The sequence below is a fragment of the Procambarus clarkii genome, chromosome 18 (genome assembly GCF_040958095.1).
Source record: "Procambarus clarkii isolate CNS0578487 chromosome 18, FALCON_Pclarkii_2.0, whole genome shotgun sequence".
NCBI classification, from domain to species: domain Eukaryota; kingdom Metazoa; phylum Arthropoda; class Malacostraca; order Decapoda; family Cambaridae; genus Procambarus; species Procambarus clarkii.
The window spans coordinates 5096407-5116914 of NC_091167.1; the positions used below are offsets into that span (position 1 = coordinate 5096407).

The window sequence follows — 20508 nt, forward strand, 5'->3', positions numbered from 1 at the left end:
CTCACCGGGTCAGTAGAGACGCTGAGGTAACTCACCGGGTCAGTAGAGACGCTGAGGTAACTCACCGGGTCAGTAGAGACGCTGAGGTAACTCACCGGGTCAGTAGAGACGCTGAGGTAACTCACCGGGTCAGTAGAGACGCTGAGGTAACTCACCGGGTCAGTAGAGACGCTGAGGTAACTCACCGGGTCAGTAGAGACGCTGAGGTAACTCACCGGGTCAGTAGAGACGCTGAGGTAACTCACCGGGTCAGTAGAGACGCTGAGGTAACTCACCGGGTCAGTAGAGACGCTGAGGTAACTCACCGGGTCAGTAGAGACGCTGAGGTAACTCACCGGGTCAGTAGAGACGCTGAGGTAACTCACCGGGTCAGTAGAGACGCTGAGGTAACTCACCGGGTCAGTAGAGACGCTGAGGTAACTCACCGGGTCAGTAGAGACGCTGAGGTAACTCACCGGGTCAGTAGAGACGCTGAGGTAACTCACCGGGTCAGTAGAGACGCTGAGGTAACTCACCGGGTCAGTAGAGACGCTGAGGTAACTCACCGGGTCAGTAGAGACGCTGAGGTAACTCACCGGGTCAGTAGAGACGCTGAGGTAACTCACCGGGTCAGTAGAGACGCTGAGGTAACTCACCGGGTCAGTAGAGACGCTGAGGTAACTCACCGGGTCAGTAGAGACGCTGAGGTAACTCACCGGGTCAGTAGAGACGCTGAGGTAACTCACCGGGTCAGTAGAGACGCTGAGGTAACTCACCGGGTCAGTAGAGACGCTGAGGTAACTCACCGGGTCAGTAGAGACGCTGAGGTAACTCACCGGGTCAGTAGAGACGCTTGAGGTAACTCACCGGGTCAGTAGAGACGCTGAGGTAACTCACCGGGTCAGTAGAGACGCTGAGGTAACTCACCGGGTCAGTAGAGACGCTGAGGTAACTCACCGGGTCAGTAGAGACGCTGAGGTAACTCACCGGGTCAGTAGAGACGCTGAGGTAACTCACCGGGTCAGTAGAGACGCTGAGGTAACTCACCGGGTCAGTAGAGACGCTGAGGTAACTCACCGGGTCAGTAGAGACGCTGAGGTAACTCACCGGGTCAGTAGAGACGCTGAGGTAACTCACCGGGTCAGTAGAGACGCTGAGGTAACTCACCGGGTCAGTAGAGACGCTGAGGTAACTCACCGGGTCAGTAGAGACGCTGAGGTAACTCACCGGGTCAGTAGAGACGCTGAGGTAACTCACCGGGTCAGTAGAGACGCTGAGGTAACTCACCGGGTCAGTAGAGACGCTGAGGTAACTCACCGGGTCAGTAGAGACGCTGAGGTAACTCACCGGGTCAGTAGAGACGCTGAGGTAACTCACCGGGTCAGTAGAGACGCTGAGGTAACTCACCGGGTCAGTAGAGACGCTGAGGTAACTCACCGGGTCAGTAGAGACGCTGAGGTAACTCACCGGGTCAGTAGAGACGCTGAGGTAACTCACCGGGTCAGTAGAGACGCTGAGGTAACTCACCGGGTCAGTAGAGACGCTGAGGTAACTCACCGGGTCAGTAGAGACGCTGAGGTAACTCACCGGGTCAGTAGAGACGCTGAGGTAACTCACCGGGTCAGTAGAGACGCTGAGGTAACTCACCGGGTCAGTAGAGACGCTGAGGTAACTCACCGGGTCAGTAGAGACGCTGAGGTAACTCACCGGGTCAGTAGAGACGCTGAGGTAACTCACCGGGTCAGTAGAGACGCTGAGGTAACTCACCGGGTCAGTAGAGACGCTGAGGTAACTCACCGGGTCAGTAGAGACGCTGAGGTAACTCACCGGGTCAGTAGAGACGCTGAGGTAACTCACCGGGTCAGTAGAGACGCTGAGGTAACTCACCGGGTCAGTAGAGACGCTGAGGTAACTCACCGGGTCAGTAGAGACGCTGAGGTAACTCACCGGGTCAGTAAGAGACGCTGAGGTAACTCACCGGGTCAGTAGAGACGCTGAGGTAACTCACCGGGTCAGTAGAGACGCTGAGGTAACTCACCGGGTCAGTAGAGACGCTGAGGTAACTCACCGGGTCAGTAGAGACGCTGAGGTAACTCACCGGGTCAGTAGAGACGCTGAGGTAACTCACCGGGTCAGTAGAGACGCTGAGGTAACTCACCGGGTCAGTAGAGACGCTGAGGTAACTCACCGGGTCAGTAGAGACGCTGAGGTAACTCACCGGGTCAGTAGAGACGCTGAGGTAACTCACCGGGTCAGTAGAGACGCTGAGGTAACTCACCGGGTCAGTAGAGACGCTGAGGTAACTCACCGGGTCAGTAGAGACGCTGAGGTAACTCGCCGGGTCAGTAGAGACGTTGAGGTAACTCACCGGGTCAGTAGAGACGCTGAGGTAACTCACCGGGTCAGTAGAGACGCTGAGGTAACTCGCCGGGTCAGTAGAGACGCTGAGGTAACTCACCGGGTCAGTAGAGACGCTGAGGTAACTCACCGGGTCAGTAGAGACGCTGAGGTAACTCACCGGCTCAGTAGAGACGCTGAGGTAACTCAACGCGTCAGTAGAGACGCTGAGGTAACTCACCGGGTCAGTAGAGACGCTGAGGTAACTCACCGGCTCAGTAGAGACGCTGAGGTAACTCACCGGGTCAGTAGAGACGCTGTGGTAACTCACCGGGTCAGTAGAGACGCTGAGGTAACTCACCGGCTCAGTAGAGACGCTGAGGTAACTCACCGGGTCAGTAGAGACGCTGAGGTAACTCACCGGCTCAGTAGAGACGCTGAGGTAACTCATCCGGGACAGTAGAGACGCCGAGGTAACTCACCGGCTCAGTAGAGACGCCGAAGTAACTCACCGGGTCAGTAGAGACGTTGAGGTAACTCTCCGGGTCAGTAGAGACGCCGAGGTAACTCACCGGGTCAGTAGAGACGCCGAGGTAACTCACCGGGTCAGCAGAGACGCTGAGGTAACTCACCGGGTCAGTAGAGACGCTGAGGTAACTCACCGGGTCAGTAGAGACGCTGAGGTAACTCACCGGGTCAGTAGAGACGCTGAGGTAACTCACCGGGTCAGTAGAGACGCTGAGGTAACTCACCGGGTCAGTAGAGACGCTGAGGTAACTCACCGGGTCAGTAGAGACGCTGAGGTAACTCTCCGGGACAGTAGAGACGCCGAGGTAACTCACCGGCTCAGTAGAGACGCCGAAGTAACTCACCGGGTCAGTAGAGACGTTGAGGTAACTCTCCGGGTCAGTAGAGACGCCGAGGTAACTCACCGGGTCAGTAGAGACGCCGAGGTAACTCACCGGGTCAGCAGAGACGCTGAGGTAACTCACCGGGTCAGTAGAGACGCTGAGGTAACTCACCGGGTCAGTAGAGACGCTGAGGTAACTCACCGGGTCAGTAGAGACGCTGAGGTAACTCACCGGGTCAGTAGAGACGCTGAGGTAACTCACCGGGTCAGTAGAGACGCTGAGGTAACTCACCGGGTCAGTAGAGACGCTGAGGTAACTCACCGGGTCAGTAGAGACGCTGAGGTAACTCACCGGGTCAGTAGAGACGCTGAGGTAACTCACCGGCTCAGTAGAGACGCTGAGGTAACTCAACGCGTCAGTAGAGACGCTGAGGTAACTCACCGGGTCAGTAGAGACGCTGAGGTAACTCACCGGCTCAGTAGAGACGCTGAGGTAACTCACCGGGTCAGTAGAGACGCTGTGGTAACTCACCGGGTCAGTAGAGACGCTGAGGTAACTCACCGGCTCAGTAGAGACGCTGAGGTAACTCACCGGGTCAGTAGAGACGCTGAGGTAACTCACCGGCTCAGTAGAGACGCTGAGGTAACTCTCCGGGACAGTAGAGACGCCGAGGTAACTCACCGGCTCAGTAGAGACGCCGAAGTAACTCACCGGGTCAGTAGAGACGTTGAGGTAACTCTCCGGGTCAGTAGAGACGCCGAGGTAACTCACCGGGTCAGTAGAGACGCCGAGGTAACTCACCGGGTCAGCAGAGACGCTGAGGTAACTCACCGGGTCAGTAGAGACGCTGAGGTAACTCACCGGGTCAGTAGAGACGCTGAGGTAACTCACCGGGTCAGTAGAGACGCTGAGGTAACTCACCGGGTCAGTAGAGACGCTGAGGTAACTCACCGGGTCAGTAGAGACGCTGAGGTAACTCACCGGGTCAGTAGAGACGCTGAGGTAACTCACCGGGTCAGTAGAGACGCTGAGGTAACTCACCGGGTCAGTAGAGACGCTGAGGTAACTCACCGGGTCAGTAGAGACGCTGAGGTAACTCACCGGGTCAGTAGAGACGCTGAGGTAACTCACCGGGTCAGTAGAGACGCTGAGGTAACTCACCGGGTCATTAGAGACGCTGAGGTAACTCACCGGGTCAGTAGAGACGCTGAGGTAACTCACCGGCTCAGTAGAGACGCTGAGGTAACTCACCGGGTCAGTAGAGACGCTGAGGTAACTCACCGGCTCAGTAGAGACGCTGAGGTAGGGTCCTAAGAGAGTGAGGATCCTGAACTTGACATTCTGGCTGGGCTCGTAAAGGTACTTGTCCGTCTGGACGAAGGTGATGTCGCTGCTCTTCTTGAGGGTGAGAGAAACGGTGCGGTTGAGCTTGGCGCCGCCCACCACGCCCGCCACGTGTAGTGAGTGGGTGTACCCCGAGGAACTCGGCACCGACACGTCATAGCACGAACCTGTCTTTCCTGGAACACGGAACAGTAACTCTAGTTGTTTATATATATATATATATATATATATATATATATATATATATATATATATATATATATATATATATATATATATATATATATATATATATATATATATATATATATATATATATATATATATATATATATATATATGTCGTACCTAATAGCCAGAACGCACTTCTCAGCCTACTATTCAATGCCCGATTTGCCTAATAAGCCAAGTTTTCATGAATTAATGTTTTTTCGTCTACCTAACCTACCTAACCTAACCTAACCTAGCTTTTTTTGGCTACCTAACCTAACCTCACCTATAAATATAGGTTAGGTTAGGTTAGGTAGGGTTGGTTAGGTTCGGTCATATATCTACGTTAATTTTTACTCCAATAAAAAAAAATTGACCTCATACATAGAGAAAAGGGTTGCTTTATCATTTCATAAGAAAAAAATTATAGTAAATATATTAATTCATGAAAACTTGGCTTATTAGGCAAATCGGGCCTTGAATAGTAGGCTGAGAAGTGAGTTCTGGCTATTAGGTACGACATATATATATATATATATATATATATATATTAGTATATTTTGGTAGCAGTTTTTCCTGTAGATATATATTATTAAATATGACCGAAAAAGTAAGATTAATAATTCTAACACGAATTTTCTCAATCTTTCGTACATTTCTTTTCACAGTTGGAGTTAAATCAAAAATCAATTCTCCAAAATTCATTTTTATTTCTAGTCTGACGCGACACAAGCGCGTTTCGTAAAACTTATTACATTTTCAAAGACTTTAGTTTACAAATACACAACTGAATAGAACTTTCGCATCTCCGATTTTGTTTATATCTACATTTGAGTGAGGTGGATGGGGTGAGGTGGCATTAATAGGGTATTAATTTCATCAACACAAGACAGAACAAGAGGTGGCATTAATAGGGTATTAATTTCATCAACACAAGACAGAACACGAAACAATGGGTATTGAATAGAAGTGATTGTAGAAAGCCTATTGGTCCATATTTCTTGATGCTTCTATATTGAAGCGGAGTCTTGAGGTGGGTAGAATATAGTTGTGCATTAATTGGCTGTTGATTGCTGGTGTTGACTTCTTGATGTGTCAAAATGTGATGTGTCCTCGCAAACGTCAAGCCGCCTGCTATCGCTGTATCTATCGATGATTTCTGTGTTGTTTACTAGGATTTCTCTGGCGATGGTTTGGTTGTGGGAAGAGATTATATGTTCCTTAATGGAGCCCTGTTGCTTACGCATCATTAAACGCCTAGAAAGAGATGTTGTCTTGCCTATATACTGGGTTTTTTGGAGCTTACAGTATCCAAGAGGGCATTTGAAGGCATAGACGACTTTAGTCTCTTTTAAAGCGTTCTGTTTTGTGTCTGGAGAGTTTCTCATGAGTAGGCTGGCCGTTTTTCTGGTTTTATAGTAAATCGTCAGTTGTATCCTCTGATTTTTGTCTGTAGGGATAACGTTTCTATTAACAATATCTTTCAGGACCCTTTCCTCCATTTTATGAGCTATAGAAAAGAAGTTCCTGTAAAATAGTCTAATAGGGGGTATAGGTGTTGTATTAGTTGTCTCTTCAGAGGTTGCATGGCGTTTCACTTTCCTTCTTATGATGTCTTCGACGAAACCATTGGAGAAGCCGTTGTTGACTAGGACCTGCCTTACCCTACAGAGTTCTTCGTCGACTTGCTTCCATTCTGAGCTGGGGCTGAGAGCACGGTCGACATATTCGTTAACAACACTCCTCTTGTACCTGTCTGGGCAGTCGCTGTTGGCATTTAGGCACATTCCTATGTTCGTTTCCTTAGTGTAGACTGCAGTGTGGAAACCTCCGCTCTTTTCCATGACTGTTACATCTAGAAAGGGCAGCTTCCCATCCTTTTCCGTCTCGTAAGTGAAAATGTAAGTGAAAATTTCCGTCTCGTAAGTAAGTCTTTGAAAATGTAATAAGTTTTACGAAACGCGCCCGTGTCGCGTCAGACTAGAAATAAAAATGAATTTTGGAGAAGTGATTTTTGATTTACCTCCAACAGTGAAGCGTAATGTACGAAAGATTGAGAAAATTCGTGTTAGAATTATTAATCTTACTTTTTCGGTCATATTTAATAATATATATATATATATATATATATATATATATATATATATATATATATATATATATATATATATATATATATATATATATATATATTTATTATGTGTTTAAACTTTGTATTCTTGATATGGGAGTAACGCGTATATAACATTTAATCAACAACAGGGTGTCGATTTGTGGAAGCAAGAGTGGCCAGTAGACGCCCCGTCACGAGGACATGTTTGTCAACTTAAAAATGTGACTTTGGTGATTGTCTCCAGTGTCCGTCGTGGTGTACTAACCTGCTGGAATGTCTAGAGTGGTCTGTGGAATGATGGTGATGTTCCGCTCCTCAGGCAGCTGCTGGTAGTCGTAGGCGGTGACTGCTGCCGTCAGTTTCCCAGCTGGAGCTGACGGGTCGTCCACGACCACACACAGCTGGGCTGTTGTTCCTGCCACCCATTGCTTGGGCGTGGTGACCACGTAGCCTCTGTGGGGGGCACGGCGAACTGTTAGTCCTTGCCTATCTGCACCATATGGAACACCAACTCAAGTAAGTAAGTAATTATCAAAAGAAGGCACCAAACCGGGAAGGCTATGTAGCACCACCAAATACGCAAAATAATCAGAGGGCGCTAAATATCACCAAGGATGCCAATATGAGAACAAAAACGCATAAGGCGAACGATATCAAAAGTATCCGAGTCACCAAGAATGCTATCGAGGGACAGTTGACCGCGAGAGGCGGTCGGAAAGCAAGACACACGCTCGTCCTAGAAGTCAGGACATTCAAGAAGGACATGCACGACCGTAAGAGGGACAACGCAACTAGGACAATAAGGAGCAGGGCGGCGCTCCATCAAGTGACCATGGGTTAAGCGAGTATGGCCAATACGCAACCTCGCCAGAGCTGTTTCCCACCGCCGGTTACGGTGGAAGGAGGACGGCCACGAGGAAACACAACATTTAAGAGTACGTAGCTTGTTACCAGTAACAGACAACCAAGAAGCCTGCCAACGGGTAAGGACTGAGGAATGGATAACCGGGTAAAAGTCGGAATACGGAATGCCTTTACGAGAGATGGGACAAGAGCGGACAGCTTCCTTAGCGGCAGCATCCGCACGCTCATTTAAAGACACACCAATATGGCTGGGAACCCAACAAAACTCAACCGACTTAAATTTACTGTGAACGAGAAACAGCCAATGCTGGATCTCGACAACTACTGGATGAACCGGATTAAAGGACCCGAGAGCCATGAGGGCACTACGAGAGTCAACAACAACCACAAAGGAAGACTGACAACGAGAAAGCAGGAGACGAAGAGCATAGAGAATAGCATAAAGTTCCGCTGTAAAGATGCTAGTCTCCGGAGGCAAGCGACACATATAAGTGCAATCAGGAAACACAACAGAGTAGCCAACACCGTCCGCTGACTTAGACCCATCGGTGAAGACAGAAACGGAGCGGGAGTGAGAAGAACATTGCTCGAGGAAAAGGCGTTTTAGAACCGTAGGAGGGGTAAAAGCTTTAGTGATACGGGTCAAGGAAGTACAAAACCGCGGAAGAGGGACCCTCCAAGGGGGCAAAGAAGGAACAACACGAGGAGAAACATCAGAAATACGAACGGAGAGAGAATCCTGTAGGCGAGATAACCGGACAGAAAGAGGGAGGTGGTGAAGAGGAACAGGAACCGCAGGAGGGGTAAAAGTTAAAGCACGACAGAGGCGAGAGGAAGGATGTTGCAAGGACCGCGCAAGATAGCGAAGACAGTAGCGATCACGGCGGTCCTGGAGAGACAGGAAGCCAGTGTCAACATATAAGCTAAGGATGGGAGTCGAATGAAAGGCACCAGAACTGAGGCGCAACCCAGTATGGTGCAAAGCATCAAGACGGCGAAGAGTAGAAGGAGAAGCAGACGAGTAAGCAGGGCAACCATAATCGAGCTTAGACAGGACGAGAGAGGAATGTAAAGCAAGGAGAGTGCGCCTATCTGCCCCCCAAGAAGTATGGGACAAGACCCGAAGGAGGGTAAGGGCCTTAGAGCACTCAACACGGAGGTAAGAGATATGGGGAGACCAAGACAAACGAGTGTCAAGGAATAACCCCAAAAGCTTCGCGGAATCTTTGTATTCAAGGGGATGACCATAAAGTGACAAAGAGGGACGAAGAACAACCCGTTTCCGCGTAAAAGTCATGGCACAAGTCTTAGAAGTAGAGAACTTGAAGCCATGACCTGTGGCCCAAGACGACACGGCATCAATTGCAAGTTGAAGCCGGCGTTGAAGGAGAGGCGAATCATCACCCTGACAACAAAGGGTAAGATCATCGACATAGAGAGCGGAGAAGACACCAGAAGGAAGAGAGGAAAGAAGACCATTGAGGGCAACAAGAAAAAGAGTAGTGCTCAGAACACTACCCTGGGGCACACCTTCGTATTGCTGAAAAGAGGGAGAGAGAGCGGTACCAAGGCGCACCCGAAAGGAACGACGAGAGAGGAAGCTGCGGAGAAAGAGAGGGAGATGACCACAAAGGCCAAAAGAATGAAGTTGAGATAGGATATGATAACGCCAAGTGGTGTCGTAAGCCTTTTCTAGGTCAAAAAGGACGGCAACAACGGAGGTCTTCGCAGCAAAAGCAGTACGAATATAGACCTCCAAGTTCACCAGGACATCTGTCGTGCTGCGGCACTTGCGGAAACCAAATTGAGAAGGGGAGAGGAGGTGATGGTGTTCCAGGAACCACATCAGACGAACGTTAACCATACGTTCAAAGAGTTTGCAGACACAACTTGTGAGAGCAATAGGGCGAAAGTCCTTAGGGGAAGTACCCAGAGACCCCGGTTTGCGAACAGGGAGGACAACGGCATCGAGCCAGTCCTCAGGGACTGGCGACGACTCCCAGATCCGATTATACATACTCAGTAAATACTGAGACGTGCTCGGAGGGAGATGGCGAAGCATCTCATAATGAATACCATCGGAGCCCGCCGCCGTAGAACCGCAGAGGGCCAGGGCAGAACGAAGTTCAGAGAGAGAGAAGGGATCATTATAGGGAAGCTGAAGATGAGTGCAGAAATCTAAAGGACGAGACTCAAGGACAGGTTTACGAAGAAGGAAAGATCGGGGAAGATGAAGACCAGAGCTAACAGAAGAAAAGTGGGAACCCAGTTCGGAAGCGACCTGCAACGGGTCCGCCACAAGAGTATCATGGAGGTGAAGGATCGGTGAAACATCGGGAACGAACTTACCCGCTATCTTGCGGATACGCTTCCAGATCTGGGCCAGAGGGGTCTCGGACGTAATTGTTGAGACATAAGATGCCCAACATTCACGTTTAGCCGTACGGATGGCCCTACGGGCCACCGCACTCGCTTTCCGAAAGAAAAGAAAAGAATCGGTCGTCTGCCTACGGCGGTGCCTCTTCCAGGCTGCACGCTTACAGCGGACAGCCCGAGCACAGTCCACATTCCACCAGGGAACGCACTTCCGTGGACCCCGAGAGGAAGAGCGAGGAATAGAGCGGAGGGCAGCGTTGAAGACAGTGTCATGAAAAAGGAGGAGAGCGCGAGAGAGAGGCAGAAGGGAGAGGTCAGGGAGAGCAGCACTGAGGGTAAATAGGGTCCAGTCTGCCTTAGCAAACTGCCACCTAGGGAAAGAGAGGGAAGGGCGAAAAGAGAAAAAGGAAACAAGGATGGGGAAATGATCACTTCCATGGAGGTCATCAAGAACCTGCCACGTGAAATTTAAGTAAAGAGAAGAAGAGCAGAGAGAAAGATCAAGACAAGAAAGGGTGCGAGTCCGAGAGTCCAAATGAGTGGGCTCACCAGAATTCAGAAGAGACAGGGAAGAAGAGAGGAGAAACGGCTCAAGGAGGCGACCCCGGGTATTCGTCAGAACGTCACCCCAAAGAGAATGACGACAATTGAAGTCACCCAGCAGGAGCACAGGCTCCGGCAAGGAGTCCAGGAGGTGTTTCAAATCAGGAAGAGAGAGCGGGACACTCGGGGGGAGATAAATGGAACAAACTGTGTACCATTTCCCCACAAAGATACGAGCAGCAGAACAATGGAGAGGCGAAGGAAAAAGTAAAGGAACAAAGGGAACATCAGCCCGAACCAAGAGAGCAGAAGAATTAGAAGCCCCAGCAATGGCTGGGGGGGGGGGGAGAGAAAGGAATAGCCACGAAAACGACCAGGACGAGCACCAAGCATTGGCTCCTGGAGACAGACACAAAGGGGCGAAAACCGCGAAATCAGAAGTTGGAGTTTGAGGAAATTGGCGTAATAACCTCGAACGTTCCATTGAAGAATGGACAACGACGAGAAGAGAAAGGACAAAAACAGAGAACAAGGAAGAAACAAAGGCGAAAGAGCAACAGAGCACGTTAAAGAATATCAGGGTCGGGATCAGGGTCAGCAAAGTCAGGGTTAGGGGGCATGGGTAAACTGAGCAAAGACGGAGGGAAGGAAACGGGAGAACAGATCAGAGGTGGGCGGGCAGGGTCCGGAGGAGGAGGAGGAGGAGGAAGAGGAGGAGACAACGGAGAGGAGCCGTCAAGGACAGCAGCAGGAGGAGGGGGAGTAGAAAGAGGGGAGCGCACCCCAGCAAGAGCAGCAACCGAAAGGGAAGCAGGGGCCAAAGAAACCTCCATAGCAGGAACAGGGGGCGCAAGCACTGAAACGGGAGGGGAAGGAGCAACAGAGCCAGAAGGAGGAGCTGAGGAAGAAAGCGAAGCCTTCTTACCCACCGGGGAAGAGGAAGGAGAGGAGCCAGGCTTACGCTTCTGACTTAAAGAGACCGGTGTCCCAGCAACTACGTACCGGGCAACGGATTCCAGTGTCTCAACAGGAGAAGCCGAACGAGAGCACACACGACGGCCGTTAGGAGAGCAATGGACATCCGCCCGCACCGACAGGCGGTGGGGAGAGCCGATAGATGGAGGAAGAGGATGGGAAGGAGGATCGGAGGGGGACGAGGAAGAAGACACAGAAGACACGACAGACCGGGTAGAAGGAAGGGGAACCCCAGACAAAGGACCAGGAGGAGGATCCTTCGGGAGAGAACCCAAAGGAACAGAGGAGGGGGCAGTGGGCGCATCAGGGTCCAAGGCCCGGAAACGGTTGTGAGTCTGAGGAAGGCGGGAAGGACGAGGAGAGGAAGAGCGCAACACGCGAGCATAAGAGATATTAGCATAAGGCGGGAGCCGGCGAACCTGGCGCCTCGCCTCAGGAAAAGATAAACGCTCCCGGTGCTTCAGGTTGAGGACGGCTGCCTCAAGCTTGTAATGGACACACGCACGGGAGAAGGTAGGATGGGCCTCACCGCAGTTGAGGCAACGAGCCTGGGGAGAAGTGCACTCCGACTTAGAGTGACCTTCGCCACCACACAAAGGACAGAGAGAGAGAGTCCCGGAGCAGCGGAGGGCACCATGCCCAAACCTCCAGCACTTGTTGCAGAGCCGAGGAGAAGGAATGTACTCCTGGACAGAGCACCTGGCACCAGCAAGAATGACAGAGGGTGGAAGGGTCCTACCATCAAAGGTAATCTTCACAACCCGGAGGGGTTGACGGCTACTACCACGAGGGGGACGAGTAAACGTGTCCACCTGGAGAATAGAATGGCCCTGGGCAGCGAGGATATGTCGAATATCGTCGTGGCAGTCGCGCAGGTCCCGAACACCGGTTGCAACATGGGGCGGGAGCAAAATAGTGCCAACACTGGCATTCAACTGAGCGTTCTTCGAGACCCGAACGGGGGTCTCGCCAAGGCAGGATAAGGCAGCCAAGCGGGAAGCAGCATCCTGAGAAGGAGCAGCAACGACACGTGTACCGAGACGAGTGGGGTTGAAAGTAATGGAGGCATCCACGGAATCAATGAGATGTCGATGAAGGGAGAAATCGTCAGGAGGCGCAGAATCAAGAGGGAGGAGATCAAAATATTTGGCCCACGAAGCGGGACCAAACATGGCTTGATAGGTAGCAGAACTGGAAGGAATCGAGCGAGGGCGGCCGTGACGAGGACGGCGGTGAGAACCCCCAGAGAGAGAGGGGTTAAAAGGCGCAGTAGTTACAACTAGAGAAGGAGCCGCGCCAGGGGACGAGGTAGTCACCACTGGGGGCTTGGGGCTCGACCCAACCACAGAGGAGGGAGGGGAGCCAGGGGAAGGAGTCAGAGAGGCCAAAGGAGGAGCAAGGTCGGGGCCCAATGCAGCGGAGGCTACAGAGCCCGGTCTTCCAATACGGACCGACTCGGGGGCTTGGTCGCCCACCCCACGAGCCTGAGAAGGTAAGCCAGAAGCAGCCGAAACAGGGGTTATCATCTTGACGAAAAGAAGAATTCACTCACGAATGTGCCCCCACACCCACCATGGAGCCACAATTAGAGGCAGGACACCCAACAAGAAGCTATCGCCGATCTTGTCGGGGCCTCCTAGGGGTGCGTCGTGAGTATACGCCCCACAAACGCCACCTTAAGAAACCGACAGTCCGTCGAGATCGGGTTCAGTGACGAAGTGGGGATTGACAATAAAAGGTTCCCCTCGCTCTCGACGTCGGGTACTGCAGTTCTACGGGTGCATGAGTATGCCTCCTCAAGCACCCGGGCGTCAAAATAGAAGAAGGCCATGGAAGAACCAGAACGAGCAAAAGGTCGGCAGGAAACGGCAAGCAGATAGGAGAAGAGGGGGGAGAAAAACGAAACAGAAGGAAAAGAAAAAGGTGCCCAGCAGAATTGGAGAGGACGGCAGCAGGAGCACAAGGCTAGAAAAGGACAGAGGACTGTCCTAAGGAGCATCACACTCCGGCAGCCGCCCACGAAGCCCCCACACGGCGACAACGAGCTGAGCGGGGAGGGGGCACCAACTCAAACAGAAGCAAGGTTGTGTATCAATTCATATAAATTAATACAAGCATGCCTAATGCCAAGCAATAATTATTTATTGGCATTAATTAATGCCAATCATTAATTATCATATATAAAAAATAATTCTAGCCAGATGTAGAGACAAGTGTAATCTTGGTACTAGGAAAAGGACTCCAGTATTGACTTATAATCCGGAAGAATATCTATGAAGAATAACAATGGTTACTTTTCCATATCCTGCCAATTTAAACTAAACTGTGTTCGCCCTATAGTTTACTCTCAACCTCCGTCGTTCACACCAACTACTAAACATCTGCCACAACGGTCTGTGTGTCCTCATGACGCACGTATTGTCTCATCAACACCTGTTTAATCCCTCGTTTCTCAAAAAAATATTGAAAACTATAAATATTTGAAGGTAATTTAAAACTCTCTTTAATCAACCAACATTATACAGGACTCTTGACCTGTCGTTATGTGGTATTTATGTTCTTTTATTCTCCCATGGAGATGTTTGTCACTTTGTCCCACAAACAATTTATTGCAAGTTTTATAAAGGATTTTCTTAGCATCAATTATACGAATTGAGTGTTTTATTTATCAAATTAAATTTCCTAAATGCTATATTCATAAACATTTATTTAGACATTTCATTAACATTTTCATGAAATGCTAGAATTAATATTAATTACTTTGTAATCTCTATCAAACTTAAGGCATTTTCTGAAACTTTTCAATTTTTAGTATTTAATAAAATACTTTACTATTTAAATAAAATATTTAGAGTATTTTAAGGTGAATTCGTTTGTGAGAAGATGTAATTTTTTTTTTCTTTTTATTTTTTAAACAGAGCAAGTACAGCGTATAGTAACCATATAAACAGGAAAGCACAGAATAACAAAGAACACAGAATAACAACAACACAGATAACAAGTAACACTGATCAATACAAAAGTGAAAACAAAGAATAACATAAAACACATAAGAACACACACACACACACACACACAAACAAAAGCAGCACCACCCAGACGGGGCGTGGCAAAAGCGTTAGTAATTACAAAAGCGAACAAGGAGCACAATAAACCAAGGGTAAATTATAAACAGGAATACACATACAAAGAAACACATACAAAAATAACACAAACGCAAAACACACGCACCATGCGCCACACCACACAACAGCAGACAACACACGCACCATGCGCCACACCACACAACAGCAGACAACACACGCACCATGCGCCACACCACACAACAGCAGACAACACACCACAGAAACGAGAACACAATAACAAACATGTTAATATAACACTATAAATACAACATAGTAAGTAAATGTAGGAAAATAACAATGGAATACAACAAAGCAATACACAGCACAATACATAAAATAAAGGAAACAGAACACATTAGCATTACATAGTAAAATAACATAGTAAAAAATAAAGGAATTGGTATAGTACAAACCGACATTGGAACATATAACACAGTAAAATGACAAAGATAACAGAACAAAGTGTAAAAAAAAGCATAAACACACAAACAAACAACACATGCCACCCATATGGGGCGTGCCAACAGGAACTATAATGAAAAGCACTTAACACAAGGCAGCTTGACAAAATGACAATGAACACATGCATACAAAAAACACACAACAATGGAACACATACGAAACAAACACAGCCACCCAGCACACAAACCCGACCCCCACAGACAGAGGACGGCCAGCCACCAAGCAGAAAAAACACCCACGCACCGGACACATCAGGAGAGAGACAGACATGCCATGCAACACCACAGCACACCCATACCCACCCACACACAAACAAAACCCTGCCACACAAGGTAACCAAGCAAACCCCAGTACACACAAAACCCCAAAGACAAACAAACACAGACCCCCCAAACCCCCACCCACCAGAGGGAACCGAACCAAAGGAACACGCACAGACACACACACAACCACACCCACAGGAACCCACCACCTACACCAACGCAGCACCCCGGACATACTCGACCGTGAATCAAGCATGAAAAACCCTAGGAAAGGAGCGACGCAACCACCACATAGTATAAGACAGACGGCCTTTCAAAAAGCCCAAAATCCTCCCCACCCCATAGCCCTCCATCCTACCAACCCATAAACAAAAAATATAGTCCGATAACAACACCCCGAGCGTGTTAAGCACCCGCCTGGAGCCCCGAGGGAACGAAAAAAACAAAAACCGCAATAGGTCGACCTGCACCCCAGGACCTCAAAGGGCTGCAATGACATCCCGCAACCACCCAACCAAACCCTGAACCCGCACACAAAAATAAAAGACGTGCAACTGAGTCTCACATCTCCCACAATGAACACAACTATCAGAGGCGACCAAACCCAACATAAAGAGCCTCGCATTCGCAGCCAAAGACTTATGCAAATATCGAAAAACCAACTCACGCGTCCGTGGCGCAATACACGGCTTACTCAAACCTCCCACACATTCCCCCAGTCGAAACAAGGGTACAAACTTTCGACCCTGGGAGGCACCCGAGAGGCAAGCGCCCCATACACCTCCCGACAACCATAAGAGACAAACCCAGGAAATCGACAAAGCGCCCGAAGGATCAAAACCACCCACAAATACACTGGAGGCGTATACATGGCCACCTCCTAGCAACGATCCAGATCAAGCAAAAAACTAAACCTCATAGAGCAGTAAAACAACCCCAAGGAGTTTAACCCACCCCCTAACACCAAATTCCTCCGAACCGACCCCCAAAACAAAGCCAATGCCTTCATATAGACATCAGGAATACCAATTCCACCTTCTGACACCTTAAGACATAACGTAGATCGACGAACCGGATGATACCGGCCACACCACACATAACGATACACCAAACCCTCCAGAGCACGAGCCTTCCGCCGATCCAACGGAAAACACTGCGCAACAAACCAGACCCGCGACAAAACCTTACAAGACACGACAATCGCCCGCTGGTAAATAGTTAGGGCCCGTTGCGACAACATCCCCACAGACCCCCCGCGAAACTGCCTCCCAATTAAACTCCAAAGACTGCACAGACGACCTGAACCACGTAATTCCCAGAACCCGAATGGACTGAACCACCGGAAACCACGAACCAGACCACACCAAACGAGAGGCCCAACCCCAGAAGACAAGACTTTCCACGATTGACCAAAGCCCCTGTAGCCGACTCAAATTGAAGCACCAAATCCTGAACAGCAGGTACAGAACCCTCAGAGGCAACAAACAAGACCGTGTCGTCCACATAACCACAAATCTTGAGTGACAAGCTATTCGGCAAACACGGTGAGACAACTGAACGACAAGTACGCACTGCGCGAACAAAGGGCTCCAGAAACAGAATATATAGAAGCATCGACAGAGGACACCCCTGTCGAACCGAACGCCGAATAGCGAAGGGAGCACTAAGGAACCCATTGACACACACCCTACTACTACAACCAGCGTACAACATCCGTATCCAGCCCACAAACTGGGGCAGGAAACCAAACCTCTCCAGGACCCGCAAAACAAATCCAATTGGCACGCGATCAATAGCCTTGGACCAATCCAGGCTTATCATGGCCGCGGGAACACCAAACTCCTTCACATAGAGGAGCAAATCCCGAAAAAGGGAATTGCATTGCACCAACGACCTACCCGGAATGCCACAAAACTGACCCCAAGAGATCACCGACCCCACAACCGAGCGCAAACGTCCAGCCAACAACTTGGAAATAATCTTGTAATCCACATTTAGCAACGTAATAGGCCGCCAATTTGCAAAAAAACGTAAGTCCCCCGGCTTCGGAAGAAGCTGCACAAGACCATCATTTTGCGAAACGGACAGAGACAAACTCCGAAGACAAAACCGAACCACCTCCAAAAAATCGGCACCAAGCAAATCCCAAAACTCGACATAGAACTCCATCGGAAACCCATCCGACCCTGGAACCTTACCACGACGAAAGGACCGCACAACCTCCCAAAGCTCCGAAGGGCTTTCCTCCAGCACAAGACCCACACAATCCATACCCGACAACCCCGGTGCACAGTGTTGGAGGAAGGACTCCATCAACCCCTCATCCCCCGCAACCACCCCATACAAAGACTCCAATTCACCACGCACATAATGCAAAATCGCCCCCGTGTCCGACAAAACCGAACCGTCCGGCCGATGAAGACCTGCCAACAAAACAGAGGCACGCCCCACCCGTTCCCTCCGCAACTGCGAGAGCTTCTCACCACACAACCGTTCCTCCACCCCAGCCCGCACACGTACCCCTTCAGCCCACAAATGAGATCCTTACACAGATCTACCGAAACCTATCTAAACCCTGATTCAGCAACCCATGCAGGCGAAATAACCATGCCTGCAAGACCCTCAACAGACCAAACCTTCCCGACGCCTCCCACTTCGCCACCACCCGAAAAAACGACCGACATTCCACCTTAGCCCACTCCCACCACTCCAGGACCGAGGGAAAAGTCCCCTTCCGACCAAAACAGCCCACCTGGCCCAGAACTGGGCACACACAACAGGGCATTTCAGCAACTCACAATTCAGTTTCCACCAGCCACGGCCAACCCGCACCTGGCTGCGAATCCCCACCTGCAGCACCACCATGCAATGGTCCGAGAACCCCACGGGAACCGTCTGCAACGAAAAAACCGAACCACCCCCAGTAGGCACGTAAAAACGATCAAGGCAAGAGCAAGCCCCACGCGAGATAAAAGTGTACTCCAAAGGATCCCCTTGCAACACGGCCGCATCCCGAAACCTGCAACTCTTCAAGGTAGCAGTCAAAGCCGGCGAGATATTCGCCGGACGAAGACTATTGCTATCCCGCGGCGATGTAATACAATTAAATTCCCCCCCCCCAAAATCATCCCCCTCGTATCGTGCCGCAAAAAATGCAGCACATCACGGGAAAAGAAAACCTCCTGGTTCTGCCTCTGCACCGCCCCAGATGGCGCGTACACATTCAAGAGAGAGACCTCAGACCCCAAAAAGGAGACCTGAACTAACAGCACCCAACCACCTTCGTCCATCTCCGTGTGAAGCACGGAAATCAGGGCCCGCTTAGAAAGCAGGATCAACGTACCTCCACGCAAGCCACGCGAAGGGTTTAACACCACCGTAAACCCCTCAGCCAACACATGTAACAACCCCACTTCCTGCACATTGTGCTCCTGCACAAAAGATACATCCACCCTCCACTCACGCAGCATCGACACCAGGCCCAATTGCACAGCCACAGAACGCAAACCATTCACATTTAGCGAAGCACATGTTAATTTAGGATCCATCGGGAAAAGAGATAAACCCTATCTAACCACAAAACCGTCATACCGGTCCGGCCGACATCCCGTGTACGGAAGCAGTAGCTGCCGTCATCGGGTTCCCAGGCGATGGAGACGCACTCCCCACAGGGGGGGACTCCCCACAGGGGGGGGGGAGGCCAGAGTCCTTCCGGAGCTTCATCACAAGGCCGCGATCATCACTGCCACAGTCCCCCGGATCCACTACCGCCCACTCCGGGCTCCATACCCGAGGGGACCCACATACGAGATCACCAGGAGGGTCCACAACACACCCTCCACCGCCCGGCACCGACGGGTCTACTACAGACACCGCCATACCCTCACCATCACCGACACTCGCATCAGACTCTAACCTCCGCACCGAAGTCCCTCGGTCCCCGGAGCAACCACTCCTGTTCGTCTTCCGGCGCTTCGTCTGAGAGCCAGGTTGACCCTGGACAGCAGTGGTGGAAGGACGACGAGAGGGGCGACCCCCTTCCAAGAACTCATCTGCCTCCAAGGGTTCCACACCAAGGGCACCAGAATCTGGTGCGACATCCTCCACCGGCGACAAAACAGGGCCACGCCCCACGGAAGCGTCAACATCGACGGCTATGACAACCGGAGGCGGATGCACCTCCACATGCGTAACCACCGCACTACCACCCACACCAGGGCGGTACACAGACATCGGACCCGACACATCAGCACCAGTGGGGCGCACCGCACCCACAACGCCATCATCACTGGTAGGTGCAGGGGGAGGGTTCAACCCGGCAGGATCATCCCCCAGGTCCACAAGGCCATGTAGAGGCGGAAAATCCTCTTCTCGGAAGACACTGACCAACCGAACGGCGCCATTACGGCAACCAGCAGCCTGGTGTCCAGCCATACCGCACCGAAAACATGTGCACTCTTGTCCCGCATAAAAGCACTGCACCTTGAACCCCAGCAGCACCATCGACGACGGGATCGTCTTCCTCAGCTTCATTGTAACCGTGCGGATACCCATCAGGACGCCACGAAGACGGCCAGACTTCAGCACATTCGCCCGACAGGCGAGAACACTCCCATATCCTCCTAAGAACCGGCGGAGCAGGCTCTCTGGGAACTCAAACGGCAGCCCCCACACCACCACAAAAGTCACTGGAACACACAAGTCCGTTACAGAAACCGTACCCGCCGCGCCAGGCAAAGGTACAGTACGCCCATCATACTTGTCGACCATATCCCGGTACACCACAGCGTCAGTCAGCTTAACCAAGGCCCGATGGTCCCCAGCCAGCTGCACACCACACACATCTGCAGGGTGAGACCCAGCACATCCAGAAGAGCAACCTCCAACAATGAGTAGTTCACCTGACCAGAGAAGGCCAGCTCAACCGTATCCACACGCTTTATAAGCGGCATGGGCAACGCCATCTCGCCGGCCCGCCAGGCCAGAGGCCACAAAAAACGCCACCAGCTGTGTGCACGCCAAACGTCCAGGCAAGACTGAGGAGCGAATGTAAACAGAACCGCTCC

General features: G+C 50.7%; 1 protein-coding gene across 2 annotated transcripts in view; it reads right to left on the reverse strand.

Moving 5' to 3' along the window:
* The window catches only part of LOC123750139 (alpha-2-macroglobulin-like), a 434012-nt gene that overhangs the window by 354909 nt on the left and 58595 nt on the right, over positions 1-20508 (reverse strand). For both annotated transcript variants that reach the window (XM_069326235.1, XM_069326236.1), the window contains exons 2-3: positions 7100-7287; positions 4449-4687 (exon numbers count right to left, since the gene is read on the reverse strand). In XM_069326235.1, the coding sequence (XP_069182336.1) occupies positions 4449-4687; positions 7100-7287 (427 nt within the window). The remainder of the gene's footprint in view (positions 1-4448; positions 4688-7099; positions 7288-20508) is intronic.